Source organism: Calonectris borealis, chromosome 5, assembly GCF_964195595.1.
Source record: "Calonectris borealis chromosome 5, bCalBor7.hap1.2, whole genome shotgun sequence".
NCBI lineage: Eukaryota > Metazoa > Chordata > Aves > Procellariiformes > Procellariidae > Calonectris > Calonectris borealis.
The window spans coordinates 35,719,641-35,740,274 of NC_134316.1; the positions used below are offsets into that span (position 1 = coordinate 35,719,641).

A 20,634-nucleotide genomic window follows, 5' to 3' on the forward strand; every position below is an offset into this window, starting at 1 on the left:
TGCTATGAAGAATATTAACTCCATCCATGACAGTTCAATTTAGATCAATTGGATTATTTGGACAGTTTTTATGCATAAAAATCAAGTCTATAGTTATTTTTTTTACTATAGCCGAGGTGTCCAGCCACTTGATTTATCATGTTAAATAATCTATAGTTCTCAACGCAGTATGAGGTTTTATTGTTTAGCTGATGACAGCAAAGCCAACAGCATATGGCTTACAATTCATTCAAAGTGTTCATAAGTATCATCAACATCCGTTTAATCTTTTTATTATTAGTGTTATCTTACTGTCTAGAAAAAGATGGGGCCCTGCATAAGACGACCATGAATAGAATACATTGCAAATGTTATAAATGAACAATTTGCATACTATAACACATGAAAATATATTTCATTACGTGACACTGCCAGAATCTGCCTTCTTGAAATGTGAATTTTAGAGGAATTAAGAAGAATTAAGAATTTTTAAGGAATGGAAAGCAAATTAATAGAATCTTTTAAACAAATTAAAAAATGTCAAGTGCAAATAAACAAGTATACATGAAAATACACATATGAATGCAAGAGAATGTAACATCAGAAAATAGAAGGAAAGCCATCATTTCTATTTTCTTTTTTTTCATTATCAAACTGGAATACACTGTATTTTGAAAACATGTCTTGACTAACAAGAATAAGTATGGTACTGAATATGGAAACTGGGGGTTTGGAATTGTTAAAGACATGGAAATTCAATTTCTAATTTAGTATCATATGCTACTGGGATGAAATTTTACATTTTATACTGACTGAATCCAATTTTAGAACTGTTTTACTTTTTGAAAACACATCCTATAATAAAGCATGTAGCAACAGAGGGTATAAAAATTCACAGAAATTAGGTACTCACAGTAGAAATGAATTTTGTAATTTTAGGCATTTATACTTTTCATTCTAATTATTGAATAGGCTTTCTTAATAACCTGAAAAGTTTTTAGCAAATTATGAAGTTTCAGAAATTCTAAAGGAGGTGTGTATCCTGTTCTAGGAAGAGGTATACTCAAGAAAAATCTATCTATCTAAAGCTATACATAAAACGTGAATTTTCTGCTATTTCTACATTATTAATTATTGAGTTACTTTTAATATAACTCTTTAAGAGATAATATTACTTATAATATTCAGATCTTCTGAGAAATAATATTACTTTTAAATTAGTTCTATACAAAATAATTCTTATTACTTAAGAATGAAACATAGCAAATGTTCTTTAATTCTTAAGAATTATAAACATAGCAAACAGGAGAAAATACATACAGTATAAAACATTTTCCATTTTATTTTGTTTTTTATCGTATTGTATTCAATTTCAAATTTGAAAAATACATACTTAATATGACTGCAAATTATTTCACGTGGCTACAGTCCACCATTCTCACGCAAGAGCTTTTTTGTCTTATAAAAACTTTATATTTCAGAAATCATAAAAAAAATTAAGTGTTCTATGTACAGATTCCTAGCATCTACTTTTTCTAATATGTATTATTTGATTAACTTTCTTTAGCTAGTTACTAACTTCTAATTGGTAGGCTTTACGAACTCATGGAATTCAACAGACAGCCTGGAAATACATGTAAGTATTTCATTGTATGTCTAATATAGTTTTCTGTTCCAATATATTAGAATGCAAAAAGTCCCCAATACAAACAATCCCATGCCCATCAAGAGATCTTTCTTCTATGGTATCAGTTAAGCAAGAAGGTCTGGGAGCGATGGAATCAATGAAACTTGGCCTACTGTGGATCTGTATTTTAGAGTTAGTTCCCAGATGGATTCATTAATGTTTAATTAAGGGCTGAGTTCATGATACAGCCTTTCTCTCCCTGGAAGGCTAATAGGGTCACTCTTGTCTATTTAGCCACATATTTTTATTGAGATTTTAGGAGCTTAATATCTTAGGATCTGTAACTCTGTCACATTTGGTCAAAATTGGCCAATGCATTAAAAATTATTGGCAGAGGAACAATCAATTGGCAGTGTGATCACATAAGCCTTGTTTCCTTTACTTCTTCTCTAAATTAGAAAATGTCACATTTTTAACATGGGATTTGGCTACGCAATTTTTTTTTTAGATGGTTTAAATACTGGTATAGACATCTTAAATCCTTTCAAAACAATCTTCAGAACACTTGCTGCCATGAGGTCTTAATCATGCTTCCCTGAAACAGTCCTTACAAGTTTATTTTCCTTTGCAGTGGTACAAAAATTGTTTTTAACTAAGAAACCTACATCCAATGATGAAAATGTACAAATATTTCTGTTGTACAAAGAGTCTGGGCAGTCTTGGAAAGCTGCTTAACAAATTTTCCCCACAAGTAGTCAGGAATATTACTTACCAACCTGTATCTTACATACTGGGCAAGGACTAATTAATTAATATTTACCATACAGAAATTGTTAAACATTATAAAAGAGTCAGTATTTTTAATGTTACAAATTGTAGACATTTGTACACACACAGAGGCACACAACACCAGCAGAACACGCTCAAGCAACACATTCAAGAAAGTGTTTATTATCATAGGTAATAAAAAACCTAGGAAATTATGTTTTCTTTTGAAAGTGATAATGCTGTTTATAAATGTGCCAGAAAAAGTGTTGAAGGTCATTTTACCAGAACATTAGAACTAACTATGAAGAAAAAAAAATTATATTTATTTTCATAAAGTCCTACATTTCTTAAAATTATGTTTCTTAGTACGATGCTTCTATTGTATTCTACAAGAGTAGATTTTTAAATTAAAGCTATTTTTTCAGTTAGCTTTTACATGAAAAGGTAATTGTTTCATTAAAATTAGGACTAATATTAGTCTTACTTTACTGTGTTCTGGAGGTATTAATTACAAAGCAAGACTTAGCATTACATTTTTCAATTTATTCCAATTAAATTATTTGAAACTGCATTCTGTAAAAATGCAATCAATCCCTCATTCTCCCACACTTGTGATTCCAGAGAATAAATATTTTTTAAAGCCTATTAGTACTTAAACACTATAGAAATATATTCTAATTCTAACTTTTTTTTAATAAACTCTTATAATGTTGTCGTCCAATTCCAAGATTAATCTTTGAGATGACTAAATGTATCTAAACAGTTTATGGAACTGAAAAATTAGTTCTAATCCTTTCAAACTGAACAAGGTTAAATCCAATCTGTTGTGTGTTTGAGAAAACTAACTATCCAGATTATCTGTAACTACAAGCTCCTGTTATAAGCAGCAGTAAAAACTTTAAGAATCAACACATTTTTATACCAAGGATGATACTTTTAAATAGTTGAATGAATATTAAAACCAATAAGAAGCAGGAGGTCTTCTCAAAAACATAAGTATGTTAAAAAAAAGAAAAGTTAATTTGATGGTGAGCCGACAGCTAATCTGGTGGGTAAAGAATGAATAATTATACAAATATAATTAAACTAATTTCAGAAAAGCTTGTGAAATTTGTAGCCTGAAAACTTTTAGGAGAGAAAACCCATAGCATTGCCTCCTCCTGTGGAATGATAACAATGATTTATGAAGCTAAAGTCATTTCTGCTGATTGAGCTCAGTCAAGATTGGTTTCACATGATCAGCTAAAGTACAGCAATGCGTGATGTGTAGTGGCCCCACATGTTTGAACACACTAGGACATGCTCTTCTAGGTGATCCAAGGGATGGGGGTGGGGGGGGTTAAAAGCCGCTGCTTTGTTTTCCATACATTTTCCCCTCATTAGGATACACTCCTCCTGCAAAGTAAGCCACTTCTGGTGGTCGGGAGCAAAGTCTCATTGTAAATGCACAGCAGGATAGTGGCAAAGCTGAGATTAATTCTCCATAGATTTATATAGACCTTTCTCACTGTTGATTGCTTGTACTGTTTCAAAGGTGCGTATGTTGCCTTTTTTTATTGCTGGTTACTGACTTTATTCCAGCATATGGTGGTTGGCGCCATGACACAAAGTGAACATTTTATACTAGAATTAAAGTGGATATTTGACAGTTTCTGTCAGAAAGTTCAGAGCAAAGAATTTGTGAGACAAGATTTATTGCATATTTTATATGGGACACATCTGTTTCTTTGCTACATTGTTGTTTAAATAAAAAAAGCAATGAAGGTTCTTTAAGAAACAAAGACTGTCAATAAAACGCATGAACAGAAAAACTACCTTATTGAGAATGAATTTAATCATTTTGACCTTTTAAAAAAGTGCTGCTTGGAAGTATGACAGTCACCTTCCCCTTTTTGTTCAGCCGTACAGACAGAATGGGGGAGGAGAATTTCAAGCCCAAAGTGATTCTCAAATACACAGCTACCCATATTTAAGGGTAAATCAAATCAAAATGAAAATCAAATTAAATCTAAGTATTGATATTGGATATTCACATTTAAAAGTAAGGTGAAATATTAAGGTAGATTTTGCCTTTTTTTTTTTTTTTTTTTTTTAGCATCCATAACTGCGTTTTAGTGATGTGAAATGTGCCGAATGAACACTCCTTGTTTTGAAAATTTCTTATAAAACTACAGATCAGCTATAACAAGTTATACAGCAAACTTCTCCACATTTATCTATTAACATCACTGAACCTGATATAGTTTGGCCTCTAAAGTTCAATGTTTTAGTCTTCATCATACCTGAATCAAAACTGAATTTGGAGAATACCTAGCAGGATCTCGTTTAAGAAAAAAAACCTGTACGCCTTATACAAGAGAGAAAAAGTCTTTCAATAAAACTCTGAATTTTTAACTAACAACCTTCCTGTTTATAAAGATTCATATTTAGTATGAAACCCTAAGATTCAGCTTGAGGAAAACGAAATTTAAATAAGTAGAATTAAACAAGAATGAACAAGTAAAAAATAAAGAAATTATATTGCTCAAAAATCACATATGCCTTTATGAAAAAGCAAGTGTGTCTTATTTAACTTCTACTTCAAGAACATATCAATAGAAAAATCACCTCAGTTGGACTACATAAATTCTATACAAATCGTTATGATAGGTTGTTAAAAATATGTATATCATATTATAGGCTCAATAATTTCCCAGACAAAAATGTAGTAATTTCCTCTACAGAATCACAAATATTTGTCAAATTATTTCATACTACCAATGTATTTAATTCTTGTTTTTAACTCAAAGTTCTTCTACAACTTAGATTTATGCAGGAAAATTTATCTAGCTACTAGTTTGAAAGGACAGTAATTTGAAATGAAATGTAAAAAAGAGGCAAACTTGGACCTGCAATATTTCTCCTTCTTGCCACAAATAAAATACTGGATACTAACTTTAAAAAGTATTTTGTTAAGGTTCTTTTAATCAATGTTTTTACAAGAAACACCAAACTGCATTCAAGTACAAGGCATGCATTTTTTCTGAGTTTGCCTTCTTTGTGATAAACACACAGAATAATATATTTTAAAAAAGGATCTCTAAATTTCTAAATAAAAAACCTACTATTCTCCTTATGGCGAAAGGATGACAGGAAAAGTAAAGCATATGTGCCACATTAGTCAGGCCATTTAATTCATTCCTAGAAAGCACTCAGATACTACCATGATGAGAGAAATGAGAGTGTATACAAAAGAAAAAAATCTCATGTTAGCTTAATTTAAGACTGGGAAAATAACAAGGATTATTATTGCATCTACCTGATCTATTTTGGTTTTTTACAGCTTGCTTATTTTCTGTTGAACTCTATGCTGGGATTATCTGGATTTTTTTTCCCCCACAGTGGATGTAAATGTTTATCCTTATGTAAAAGGAAAGAAGACAATATGAATATTACATAACAGGACCAGGGAACGTGAGTGTAGCGGCTAAGTCCATGACTGCAGACTTTCTGCTTCCTGTACCTCTGGGCCTTTATTATTACCTTATTGTTTATGAGGTAGCTCCTGTATCTTGGAAATGGCTTTCACTCAATAATAATAGTAGGTCCATGCAAAAGGCAGACAGAAAAATAGAAATATATGATAATGATCATTTAACTGAAATCCTAAAAAATGGAGGCAATTCCAACTGACCTATTAGTAGAAGAGTTAAATATAATTGTAGACATAGTTGAAGTTTTATTTGACTACCATTTTGATTTGATCTTATCTACTAAAAACCACCAAAACTATTTCTGAGAATGATAATTAACACAAACCATACCAATATCATTTGTATCTAAATTCATTCCACTGTAATAACCAGTCATAATGAGCTTAATTCCTCTTTGATTTTTTCTCCATTAGAACAAGACAGTCTTGAATGGACTTAAAAAAACCATATGCAGAGTAAAAGTGATAATATACTTTGGAATTTGATGCATCTGCACCTATAATGGCAGAATATTCTTTTCATCAAATATTTAATAGGACAACTTATTTTACAACATTTTTGGAAATGTTATAAAATATGTGGAAATATTTTTTTAAATTTTAAAATAAATTTTAAATCTTGAGACAATTTACTTCATTCACATCAAAACCAAACCAATAACAAATTACATTAAAATGAAAAATGGCTGGCATTTAAAAGGAAGGAAAGTAGAAGTTCCCCTATTCCTTTAATAAATATTTTTTAGATATTTTCAAAGTAGATGACTTAGAACAACGTTTAGATAGCTGAAAAATCCTGTTGCTAAAAAGCTTGAATTGATTTACATGCCATGAAAGAAGTACTGTTCCAATCAATTCTATACATACATCTCTTAAGAGGAATAAACCTACTGATTTCTCCACCTCTGTCAAGGTGTTCACAAAGCAGCACTGTAAGGGTTCTTCACAGGGCAAAGGTATATTTTTAAATATCTTGCCCTGGCATCTGAAGTACTTAGGCACAAAGATATCCCAGAAGTTGTTGCAGGAGAGGTTGAATGATGTCCTGAAATCAGATTTTCTTACATTTAGGAGAAGTCTGTCTTTTATCACAGCTGTAATCTTACAACACTGTATCATCCATTTGTTTTTACTCTGTCATTCTCCAATTTTGAGAGCTGAGTAGCAACCTGGTGCTTTGTCTTGTAACTAGCTTCAAATTTCTGAGAACTGCCTTATGAACATTGTGATTGTTATTTTTGTTCTCAAAACAAATGGTCCTGCTACAGCCTCTTCAGCAAGTTTGGGTGTCAAATTTATTTATCTTTTTTTTCTTGGAAAGAAGCTTCCTTCTGATGGCTTCCTTTCCTGTCTGGCCTACAGATTTTACCTGTTATCATTGCTTAAAAAACGGAAAACACAGTTTACACAGTAACAGAACCTAATCCAGAGAGTTCCAATTTCCTGCTGAAATTTTCAGCATCTAGTATTTTTATCAATCATGCTCAAAAACATTAAAACAGGATATTCATGTGTTTCAAAGGTACAAAACATAACTGAGAAAAATGATCAACATACCAAAATTATGAAAGTCCACAGAGAAATTCTACATAAATGCATATCAGATCAAGCATGTTACTGTCATAATCACTTTGTATTATGGTAGCAGTGAAAAGTATTTCCAAGCTTAATCCAAAGACTATGGTGTGAAATTAGAGTACAGGGGACAAACATAAGGTGAGAGTAACCAATGGGATGGTAGGTATTAAAGTCTTTTGAGTGTGTTTGGGCCTTTCATTATTTATTAAGTGCATTAATCTCTTCCATCTAATCCTTTCCAATTCTTGCCTCCGCTCTTTCCTTGCAGTAATAGCTTCCATATACATAAGCACTTGCTCATAGGATATATAATCTAAAGTAATTAATCAGTGACCGTCCTGATTTCCTGCCAAGGAAAGCTTTGACAGGGATTTAAATTCTATTAGTTCACTGACTTTGAATATCAGCATAAATAGGGTAAGACAAGGATGTAAATAGCAAAGCAAATCCAGATAAACTACATGCTAGTGGCGTTGACTACAGTACAGAGAATAATGACACAAGAAGATAAGTAGATAAATAGGAAACCATGCAAGAAATTCATAAGAATACAGTAAAGAAGAAGAAAGCAGCTGGACTAAAAGAATAGCCTAATAGAATCCCTGTGAAAAACCAACATATATAACCTACGGTTCTGTTTACCTATAAACCTATGATATAGGCACTGGAAGATACCCAGCGGAACTGAACAGAAAATAAGGGTTTCAATGAGAATTTAAAGAGAATATTAGAATCCGGACAACTGATAGTGGTTATACTAAAGGTATCAGTAATTCTAGGTATAGATTTTATAATTATCATATACAACATAGTTTTTTGTATTAAATCAAGGTCTCAAACTAACATTCATTATGTCACTCAGTTGCTATTAATAGCAAATCCTTCTCTGTCATGAAATGCCAGTGACTTTGCAGCAGCCTCGGTAATTCAGTATAACACAATCAAATTGAAAAGAAGCTAGAAGGAACTGTTGTCTCTAAGAGATTCTTTCCTTGTCTTCTAAGAGAGGATGACATTGCATTTTTAATTACAAGTCCTTCTAAATTACATTCATATTACACATTCTAAGGGAGTCTAACCCTCCAATTTTTATAGTAAGTCATGATATAGTGGAACTGATTATAGCAATTTGATGTATATCTGTCTCAAAAACAATCAATTAAAAGTTTCCTGAAAAGTCATAGTTTTAATTAACACGAATTTTCAGGACTTTGGTGCTGGTAATTCTTCTGGGAGTGTAGGAGGAAATATTCATTTCAGAGCAAATTCTTGTTCTTCGAATCAGCTCACTGTCAATATTGCATTAGTTAGAGGCATATGGATGCAATCACATTCCAGGACACCTTATTTGGTGTCTTTTGGACTGAGGCTATTGTCTAACTATACAATCTCAGAGTACCAGAGCAATAAGGTTCTGTGCTTCACAGACTCATGCCAATTTATGTAAATCACTCTTTCATCTGTTTAAATACAACGATCTTTGAGTGATGAAAACAGTTATGACTGTCACAAACAGTTTGAAAGATTAAAGTAATTCTGCTGCTGGCATATAAAACAGCGTTCCACATCTAAACACAAACTTTGCCTGGTCTGTAATGTCATTGCTGGGAAGGATAAAAAGTTTTAAGCAAACATTATCACTGCAAGGAAGTATGACATATTTTTCATGTTTGACACTGGACATAAATATCCTCCCACACTGTTTAAAGTGAGAACTGCATATGTGTGGCAGAGATAATAAAACAACTCAGTGAAAACAAATGAAGGGAAAAAAAGAGTTATGATAAGTAGAACAGAAAATAAAGCTTTGAAGTTAAAGTCTTCATATTTGTACAGTTTATTCACAAAAGGAAGAATTAGTATTTGATATGCAGAGATAGTCTGGATAGTCACAGAATCTGCAAGAGAGTCTGATGACCTGTAGAACTGATTATCTTTACAGTGATATGGTTTTTGGTTGACAGAAGCAGCTTCATAATTGCAGGTCACAGAAAATCAGGGCAACTGTAAGATCCTTGTAAGTGCTATTGATCTGCTGTTGTTTACACACCGTATTTTAAAAGGCAGCTGTTACTGAAATTCAGTGCTCTTGAAAATTATTCTTGATTTTCTAGCTTCACTTATTCAGCATTAAAACGTTCAAGAGCTTGACAAATAAAATGGAACACAAGTACCATAATCCAACATGTAGATTAAGGTAGAGGAGTACACCACTACTTAGTTTCATATGCAGTTTTAGAATATTTTTCTTTCTTTCTGTTATATTCTTCTTAGGGAGAAAAGCTGTATTTTTATTGCAGAGAAGCAAGAATTTTAAATATTTCTCAGGGGTTTCTGATATTTTGGGAAGTCATGACATGCAAGCTCTACCAAACTGCTGTGAATAAGGACTTAAAACATAATCTCTATATCTGTTTTAAAAACAACAATATAATGTTGTTAGACTATTAAAGGAAATAAGTGCCAATGTAAATTTCTTCCTAATCTTTGACTGTATTAAAATTTATAAAGGTATGTTCTGTTGACAGTAAGAGAGAAATAAGAAATATTATTGTATTGTGAAAATGGTACTGATAATAGTGTCTTGGAGTATTCCTGACTTCTGATTCACTAAATGACGTTAGCATCCTGCTTTATACTTCATAGACTGCTTTGATTGAAAAGCAGTAGAGTTTTGAGTGGAAAGACTTTTTTTGCCCTAATATAAGAAATTATACTATCTTCCTCCTATACTCAAAATACGTATGGGGCTATAAACTAAGAAAGGAAGGTTGCTTTCCCTGGGTTAATACAAGAGATACCACTAGATGAACAGAATAAATCACCATGTATGGGCATCTATAGCACAAGAACAACATTTAAGATGGAATATTTATATACCCAGGAACAAGTAGGAAACAATCAACAAGAAACTGGAAGTCTGCCAGCTGAAATATACTACAGTATAGTTAAAGAAAAGTTAGTGGTGTAAATTTCTTATATGAAAGCTATTATAAAATGGTATTTTATGTATTACTGAGGAAGAAAGTGGAAACAAGTAAAGTGGGGTGAAAATAAATTTAAGATGGTAACAAGTAATGTGATAATAAAATTATTTGAGTAGGGATATTAGGAATGAAAACCGACAATAGTAAAAATATGTTCCTGGGTGCTAGCTTGAAATCAAGATCTAAATGATTTAGGCTTTCAATTATTTGGTTAAAAGAAGTTAAATATACTTCAACAAGGTTTCACTTAGAACTCCATGATCTAAAAACCAGTGATTCCAAATAAAGAAACAGTATTTCATCTTCTTATTGCAGAACAAATTTGTAAGAAAATATAGAATCTCAGAATCCACTGAGAATTTGTTATTTAAACAGAAGAAATTATTTTTCTGGAAATGAAGTTATGAAGGTGGAACTGATAGAGAGGCACGAAGGCATGGAAATATGCATGAGAAAGGAAGTAACAATTCTTTATGTAGCTGCAGTAACCTAGATCAAACAATTAATGTGAAATTGATCCACGCATTTGAAAAGGCCAGGAGGTAGCTCTCTGCCTTTTTAGACAGCCAGGTATGTTACGGAATCACACAAGTCCCCCTGTTTATCCTCCCTATTCTCATGTCAGAGAGTGTAGCAGTTTTGATCCCAGTTTCTGGCCAGTACACTTGGACGTTGTTTTTCCTAACATTTCTTAATTTCTTTGTATAATCCTCTCAAGAGTAATTAAAACAGAAAGTAGTTAACACACAAGTGAAGGGGACTAGCCTTAATAGAATTGATTTCTTATTTTCTTTCCCACTGGACTACCTCAACAATCCTCTATGGTGCATTCCAACAGGCAAATGAGGAAATGTGGATCAAAGCTCCTGTTCTGCACCAGAAATACATTAAAAAGCGCAATAGACTGGACGCATGCCCAGGTAGCTACTGTAGCCTGGCTAAAATTATTAAGAAGAAATCACTCAGCAGTAAAAATCAGATTTACTGACATTTTCCATGTGGTTGCTAACCTTCTCTGAAAGATGCACAATCTCCTGACATAATACTGTGGTGAGTAGCTTGGTCTATGACTCTATTTTTCTATTGTACAATCCCATGACTGCACAGCGTTGATCTTTTATGTAGTATAAGACATACAGCAGTTGTAGCAAAGCAATGAACTTAACCAATGTTTCCTAAGTGCTAGGCTAGAATTCTAAACACAGGACAATTTCTTTTACTATGGGATTAATCTCAACAGACTTACTCTATTTGACAAATCCCTCCCTCTCCATCTTGCTTGTTACCTTGGACTCTTCAGTGTATCACGTGCCTTTCCCAAACAGCTTTGCTTTCCACTATTAATGATTTTCAAAAACTGTTCTGTCTTGACATCGGACTACTTGCTTCCCAGACTCTGCTGTAAACTAAATGAATTCCTTTAACAGCAAGGTCTTCATCATCAAGATGCTTTATTCTTAGAGAAATGAAGAGAGGCAGCTATGCTCTTCTTATACTAACTGCTATAAAGTATAAAGACTTTTTGATTTGCACATTCCAGTATATGAGGGAGGAAATCAAGCCCAGATTAAAGTTTTTACATACTTTCTGACCTGCAACCAATGAAGGGGAATCTGGTACCAGATTTTGCAAGATCCTGCATGAATCTGTGCTATGCATTTCCACATTTATTAAAATGGACAAACGATACGAACTAGTCAAGCGGCAAAATAAGAAATAAATTTTATTAAGGCTAATCACCTACTCCTGTATGTCATTTACTTTCTGGTTTGTATTATTCTTGAGAGAATGCACAAGGAGAATAAAAAATGTCATGAAAAACTAACACCAGTGGCTACTAGCCAGCATCCCTTCTAGTGAGCTTCATAGCTGCAGTAACTAAACTCTTTTTTTACTCCTTTTCAAAATAGAGTATTTTGCATCTTTCTCATATTCATCTAACTATTCTGATTTTTTTTGTATGAGATAGCTTCGTATCAAAAGAGGAGTTTTCTTCTAAGAATTCTGAGCAAGAAGTTCATAAATTAAGGAGCATTCCAAACCAACTATTAATTTCATAATTTTAAAGTTCTTTTTGCATATGATGGCAATTTAAATGAAAAACATTATGAACATTACTTCTGAAAAAAACCATACAGTAATTCCACTGGAAATACAGTAAGTGTTTATTAATTTATAGTAATTCTTAGGTCTCCATATTATAGTAAAACTATTTGTTGCATATAATATAATTAAATCTACTAAAGATTATTTCCACCTTGAGAATAATCTAAGCCCTTTTCAAAAGGCATGGGCATATCAAATACAGCTAATGAAGTATTAACACAGTTTACACATGATGTCTTTCATGTGGGAATCACAAAGTACTTGACAAAGATTATCTTTCACTACAAAAAATAGCAAGAATCATTATTTAACATTCTGTCTACCAGAAAAGTGAAGCACACTCTGAAAAAGAGATTAACCAACTATTCTAACATCACATGTCAAGCAGCTAAACTGGGAATAGAACCTAAAGGTTCTGGCACCTAATTCCCCGTTGAAGGCACTAGGCTACATTACATCCAGTTATACAAAACAGGACTGACATCAGCAGAAGTACAGTTTATCCCCTCTAGCATTTTAGAATGTCAGTCTCCATAACGCTCTCAGTGTTTTTTGTTACAACACAGCAAGTATTAGATTTAATTGCTATTAATTGTAATTAGGAAATGTAAACAGTTCAGTTTAAGCAAATCAATATGTTTGTTTTCTTACAGTATTTCCAACTTAGCATTGACTAGAAATGATGGGAAATTGCGCATGTGAGAAAAACCTGAATATCTATGAGTTCCAGCCCTATTTTCAAGCCAGAAGTTTCAGAAAAGCATCTGAGCTTTGGATACTTGCTGTGAGCTGGCAGAAAGATAACAGACAATTTTTTCTTACATTTGCTTAAACCAGCCACAACTCTTTTTTAAATAAACAAAACTGAAAGCAGATGCTTAACGGATGCTCAGTATTTTCAGTTAATTCCTAATTTCAGAGAAGCAGCTGCGTTTCCAGACACTTATCTAAACCGAACCTCTGAGCTTGACATCAGTCCAATGCCTATTCTAGTACCATAAATCAAGATGGGTTTCTGTGTTATTTTTAGCTATCTTCAGTGTAGAATTTTATAGGATTTCCATTCTAATGCCGCAGAAAGTACCACCCACCAATTATAAAGATTCAAAACAATCAGGTAACTGAAGGAGAAAAAGGGTCAATAATTATAGGATCTGACAACCTACTGACAACTCATCTCAGAAAAAGGTAGATGAAACACAAATGTCAAAAGATGAGAAGTTAAATTAGGCAAAATTAAATGTGTATGATTAGATACCATAAAATATAATATTATAAAGCAAAAGGAGAACAAGAGAACAGTAAGAAAAAAGTGGACAACTAAGTAATCCCTGTGTCTTTACTCTTTCTAGAATACAAAAAACCTGAAACACTAAAAAATGTCCAATGAATTTAATAATTTATATAAAGAACTCATTGTCTGGACACTGTGCAGGAATGTATCCTCTCTTTTTTTTAAAATACATACATTATTCACAAACATAAGGATAAAATTATCTGTTACACTGACAAAGATAAATATATCTCAATTTCCCATCGGTAGGCATAAACAGGGCAAATGTTTGGATGAATATGTTTTCTATTTGAATTATAATGCACAATTAAATTTTCTTTAAAGCAGAACTAATCCAAGATCAATTGGGTATTTTTATCATATTCCACTTATCAGAAAGTAGGGCAGCTCAGCTTTGCAGGAGAAACCAGGTACCGTGTTGCCTTTATTTTTTGGGACTGTGGTGATATGCATTTGCTATTTCTTCTGCTGGTTTCAGCTGGGGTGGAATTAACTTTCTTCATAGCAGCTCATATGGTGCCGTGTATTGGATTTGTGACCAAAACAGTGTTGATAACGCACCCATGTTTTAGTTATTGCTGAACAGTGCTTGCACAGCATCAAGGCCTTCTCTATTTCTAACGCTGACCCCCAGAAAGTAGGCTGGGGATGCAAAAGAAGTTGGGAGGGGCCACAGCTGGGATAGCTGGCCGAATCGACCAAAGGGATGACCCATACCATATGACATCATGCTCAGCAATAAATCTGGGGAAAGAAGGAGGAAGGAGGGGAAGTTCAGAGTTATGGTGTTTGTCCTCCCAAGTAGTGTACGCGTGATGGAGCCCTGCTTTCCTGGAAATGGCTGAACCCCTGCCTGCCGATGGGAAGTAGTGAATGAATTCCTTATTTTGCTTTGCTTGTGCATGCAGTTTTTGCTTTACCTATTAAATTGTCTTTACCTCAACCAATGAGTTTTCCCTCTTTTACTCTTCCGACCCTCTTTCCCACCCCACCAAGGAGCGAGCGAGTGGCTGTGTGGTGCTTAGCTGCCCACTGGACTAACCACAACAGTCCTCAAGAGATCCAGGGTGTAGTAAGAATTACAGATCTGTAATGATCGTGGAAGACACCATTTGGTTAGAGTCTTGGCAAGACCTGCGCAAAACTGAATTATATCCAGATCTATACCTGATTCTATCATTTTGGCTGGTCTGCTCTGGTGCATTTCTGGCCAGTAGTGAGGAAAGAATACAGACTGTTCATTTCTGAGCTGCTCTAACAGAGTAGGTCATTCAGTACAATGAATCAATTAATCTATACAAGATACAATTACACAAATACTTTGGCAAGCAAGATCAAGATGATCATAATGGTTCTGTAGAAATATATATAGTACTATCTCAATTTTGATGTTATTGTTAAACTGTAAGTGAAAATTTCCAATTAAATAAGTTGGAAAGACAATACAACTGTCCTCCGGTGACATAAAGATTTCCATTATAATTTTTTGTTTTGCAAGTTCTGTGGCAAGAAATTTGCGGCTTTAATACTGTCCAAATACACTTGTAACTAAAAGAAAAAATATATCAAATAAATATATCCATTGAGCTCCATTCCCTGGGAGAAGGGTGAAGAAGAATATTAGTTTATTTAACAGTACAATTTAACAGGGAGTGCTACTTTTAAAACATCCTGTTTTCACTTATCAAAGTATTTAATAAGATAGCCTCATGAAATAAAGTATTAAAAAGACATTAGGACTATCTTTATAAAAAGGATTAAGCTAATTCATAAATTATTAAAACAATCTGAATAATCACTAATAGTAAGTAAACATTCTACCTGGATTAGTAGTTTCAGATAGTTCACTTGACTTCTCAAACAGTAAATTTTTAAACAGTTCACAATTTCTGTGAGAAATACTAGCTCTTTGGTAATATTTAATTCTTAACAATTCTTAATATAGTCATCAAATGCAGAACTTACTCTGTTTACCCAAATAGTCTGTACTCCTGCAAGTTGGGGGGAAAAAAAAAATCTATTCCCTTATCTATTTTGCACAGCTCCAGAGACAATGGTGCTGGCAGAAGCAGGTGACTGGGAACACATAGTCTGGGAAACAGGAGAGGGCAGGACTGTTCTTTTCATCAACAGCAACCTGCATTTACATTGTCTTGAACTAATGATCAAATTGTACCTTGGATCTCACCCCTGTTGTCTCCAGACTCTACCCTGGTGAATCACTTCCTTATGCCTATTTCTGTCTCACACAAGACAAAATCTTTAAATCTGAATTAGTCAGTTCATAAGCCCACACTATTGATAAAAGATGCCATTACTTCATGTATATATGTGGACTTTCTCTGGAAGGGTGTTTTTCATTCTAGTCTTTTATAAACTTGAAGCTTTATATTCCCTCTGATAAATTTGGTCTATGATGAATATCTTTTTCATTTTGCCTACAAATAATGATAAAGAACAAAGCAGAAAATAATCAATAGGAAATGGGTGAGATCAAGGGAACAATTATCTTTGACAAGTGATGTCCAAGATCTGTGTGACCATTATTCTTAGCATATATTAGGCACATTAGGAACATAATCCATAGCAGATAGTAGGAATTTTCAGAGGCAACAGATATTTAATGCAGCTTATATCATGTATAACTTTGTAAACCACTACACTATTTGCCAATAATTTTTTTTTTCAAATGTGGTTACCTTTCTGGAAGAATTCCTCTAATTTCTCCTTGAAGGGCTGGAGATGCTCTTCAGAAGACTCTCTGCAAACTAACTTCATCTGCTTTTCAGAGGCTACAAAAAGAAGTTGAGACACATTTGTGGCAGAATTCGTCTACCAGAAGTAGATGTCAACACTATGGGAGTCTACATCTAAAGTAGTCACCTAGACTTACTTTAAAGGAAATGGAAATAAATAAGCACTAATGAATCCAGCAATTACATTAGAATAAAAAATACCAATACTAGTATAGCATACCAAATAGAAAATTCTAAATGTGTTTAAAGAGTGGAATTTGTCTTTAGTAATGACTTTGTCCTAAAACTCCATCTGTGTGCTGAGACTTGCCACTAACACAGCCTGCCTCTCATACAAATTCTAGATGGCATTTAAAGCTCTAAACTTTGTTTCTGTGGTGAGTGGAAGATGCCTTGTAACTGGACTGATTTTAATCAATCAAGGCCACGCATCTTATACTCAATGGTTTTTCTTAACACAGATGCAGAAATTCAGCTTTACTTAAAGTATTCAAATTCCAGGCCATGATATGAAATATTGGAAGTCTGTAAGAAAGTTAACTTACATCTAACTGCAATTTGTTTACTATTTATTTAATCTATCTGTAATTTTAAGACCTGATGCCATGCCAATTTCTAAAAACTCCAGGTTATTTGCCAATGAATTTTAACATTCCTAGAACTTCTAATAAACTTTGTAGATTCCAGCATTCCACATTAAATATGAAACGAGACTGTTAGAAATCAAAATGCAATTACCTTCCATTTAGCAACTGAATTTATGAACTACTATAAGATTTTTTTTCCACAACTCTTCATTCCCAATAAGCTAAATTTAGACAGAAATTTATTTTGGAGTTAAACCCAAGAGTTACAGTTTACTCTACAGAGTTACTGCATGAAACATATTCATACCATATTGCTACCACCATTACATAATTCAAATTATTGCAGCAAAAATTAATTCAAAACTGTGGAAACAGAAGTTGAGAATTTGTAATTAAAATGTCATGTTAATGTAAGTTTGCAGTGCAGTGAAAAAAGTCAACGGGAGGTTGAAAACAGATGTGTACATTTTATTGTACAACTAGTAGTCTGCCTATAATACTCTTGGACCACCAGGACATACTGAAAAAGACAGCTTTCCAATTAACTGAGATCAGAAATACATCTGGACAGTTGTTACAAAAAAATGCTGAAAAGATACCTGTTCCCACTTAAGTGTGTATTTTAATTTAGCACCCCTCCACAACTCGTGTAGGTTGTGGACTATGACATTATCGGAGAGCTCCAGAGCTTATGTAAAATGGCCTGGGCTACAGTCTAAGTTTATCTTTAATCTCTAGTCTTCAACCTGTAGCAAAAGACAGACCTTTGAAACTGTTCAGAGTAAAGTTAATGGATATTTGTTTGTATGCCATACAGTAGGCAGAATGAAGCATTAATTTAAACATAACAGATTGGGAAAAAAAATCTTTTATTAGCTGCTCAGTTATGTGTCTTTAATAAATTAAATTAAGCAAAACAAATCAGAAATCAGGGAAGTTTATATGACTTTTAAAGATTATTTTCTTATCATACATGCCTCTTACCATTAAAAATTTGAACTTTCCATGACTGTTATCACACACTGAATGAAATTGATGTATATTTAACATTTATGTTTGTAGAATTAGAAGGAGATTTCTACAGCTATTCAAGCAAATTGTAAAACTTTACTTTAGAAAACGGACACATTAGAATTGCATAGGGGAAAAAATCTAGCAAAATATAGAAAAAAATAACTGAGACAGTATTGTTAAGTTTCTGACTGGAAGTTTGAACAAAGTAGCAGCTACGGGTTTGTGTTTTTTCTTTGTGTTTAAACAAATTTACAGAAAATTATAAAAGGCAATATTTAGAAATTAGTTTAGATAAATACAAAATGATGAAAGTGTAAAAGTATTAGTACACATATTATGTTCAGGCATTTTGTACACAGTGACTACAGAATGCACATGATTATTACAATCATGTAAGGTTGCAGCGATTGCAAGCCAATAATTATTTTATAATAATCTTATATAAATAAATTTGTATAAATCTATACAGAGGTAGATTTCTATGAATATGTATTATAATAATAAGCTTGTAGCTACAATAGTATCCAAACATACTCTAACGTACTCTAGAAAGGTGTTTTCCCAAACATATGGTGTTGCTAATGCATTGTCTGGTGTATTGAAAGCTTGCTAGATGCTTCCTACAAGCTTTAATAACATAAGATTTAGAAAGGTTACTCAGCTATGTCCCGTGTAAATATTTAAATGACCAAGACTAGGATGAATTGTTTCTAAATTAAAAAGAAAGCACATATAAAACCCCTTCAATTTTTTTCTTTTTTTTAAATAAAGATGACTAACATTAACCTTAATCAGATGACAAAAGCTACAGGAAAATATGAACAAGAAGAACTACCAGGGTATAGAGAAAAAGCTGATTTGGATAGTGAATTCTTAAGAAGAATCCTAACATCTTTAACAAGAAGATCAGCATTTGGCATGAGGGGAGAGGAAGAGTAAGAAAAAAGGCACAGAAAAGAAGAGCAAATGAGACAGATGACATAGAATAAATGAATCAGGGGTACTGATTAAAACTCTAAAAGTGGTACCAGTTTGAGATGAGATACCAGTTTGCATTGCTTAAGTCACCTTGAAACAATGAAACTGAAAGAGACAAAAAAAGTCAAGTAAATGCTGGCAGACTCTAAGAAATTACATTGTTGGAAAGCCTTAAAATGAGACCTTTGGACGATTCTCTCTGCTGATGATATTTATCTGGCCGATATCAATCTAAAACCAAAATCTATCAGTTTACTTCCTGAAGTTCTTTCAGATAACTTCCAAAATAGACTGAAGGGCTCTGAGAAAGTTTTAGCTTTGAACTAAAGGAATCAAGGACAAGGGTGATGAAGTGAAAATCCGTTAATCACAAAAGCAATGTAGTTGCCCTATACTGCTTAGTCCTCTTTTAACTGACTCTGAATTTAGGTTATACTTCACTCAATAACCTATACTTTTGGTCTACAAACAAACAAAAAAGTATCTGGGCAACTGAAGGTTAATTAATTCTGTTTACCTGCACTGAAATATTCGAATAAAACTTGAATTTATTTACTTGCTAACATTAAAAATAAGACACATCACATAGGTATGGAGTCACTGGCTGAAGGTAGTAATGAACTTCAGCTGGAACTGCAGTCTCACAAATTTTGTATTCCTGCTGAAATCTCTCCAGTCTCAGTATTCCCTTCAATAATGAAATGTCCTATGCAGAATAATGATTCCTTGTCCAATACCTATAATAAAAAGATGGCTAGGACCACCAAGCAGATGTATCTTTTAGGCTGAAGGACTTTGGAACATCATCAAATTTGCCTGGGGATAGATATGGCAAAGAATGGTGGAAGTGTGTTCAAAGGAATCACAAATCGGATACAAATAAAGACACACTTGGAAGAGGAAAGACATCTTCATGACAGGGCTAAATCAAAGGTTTTGATTAAAATGGCATTTGTAATTCTACATATTAAAGTCAGCTGGTCTTTGTCAACCTAGATTTGTAATATTGGTGAAAGGCTACCATACAACTCTATGACCTGTCTCAGTTCTACATAACATAATACAAAGGTTTCTGGTAACTAACATTAATTGAATTTCCTGTTACATAAGTTCTTTTTTGTTTGTTTGTTTACTCAAAAATTTACTTGAAATATATTGTTGAAAAAAAAAATTTGCCAAGTCATGCCAAATATTATATAAAAAAATTAAAACTGAACAGTTCTGTTCCATCAGTTACTCTGATCATCTTTGCTAAAAATGTTATAACATGTGTGAGGGAACATTACATTAATTTTTTATATTTTGTTCTCATATTCACTACAATAGAAACCCTTTCCTTTTTGAAAGAAAATTATTTTAGCAAGGTTTTTATTAGAATGATTCTGAGGTGAAGGATCCTATTATGCATTCCTTCTTTGAAATAAAGTCTGAAAAGCTTCTTTCTGAAAAAATTTCTTTCTGAAATTCTGAGGAATCTGAAGGAATTCT

The 20,634-nt window shown here is 33.0% G+C and overlaps 1 protein-coding gene across 3 annotated transcripts in view; it reads right to left on the bottom strand.

The window, feature by feature from the left end:
* FMN1 (formin 1) overlaps positions 1 to 20,634 on the bottom strand; it is a 188,145-nt gene that overhangs the window by 25,053 nt on the left and 142,458 nt on the right. For all 3 annotated transcript variants that reach the window (XM_075151791.1, XM_075151793.1, XM_075151792.1), the window contains one exon: positions 16,511 to 16,603. In XM_075151791.1, coding sequence (XP_075007892.1) covers positions 16,511 to 16,603 — 93 coding nt within the window. The remainder of the gene's footprint in view (positions 1 to 16,510; positions 16,604 to 20,634) is intronic.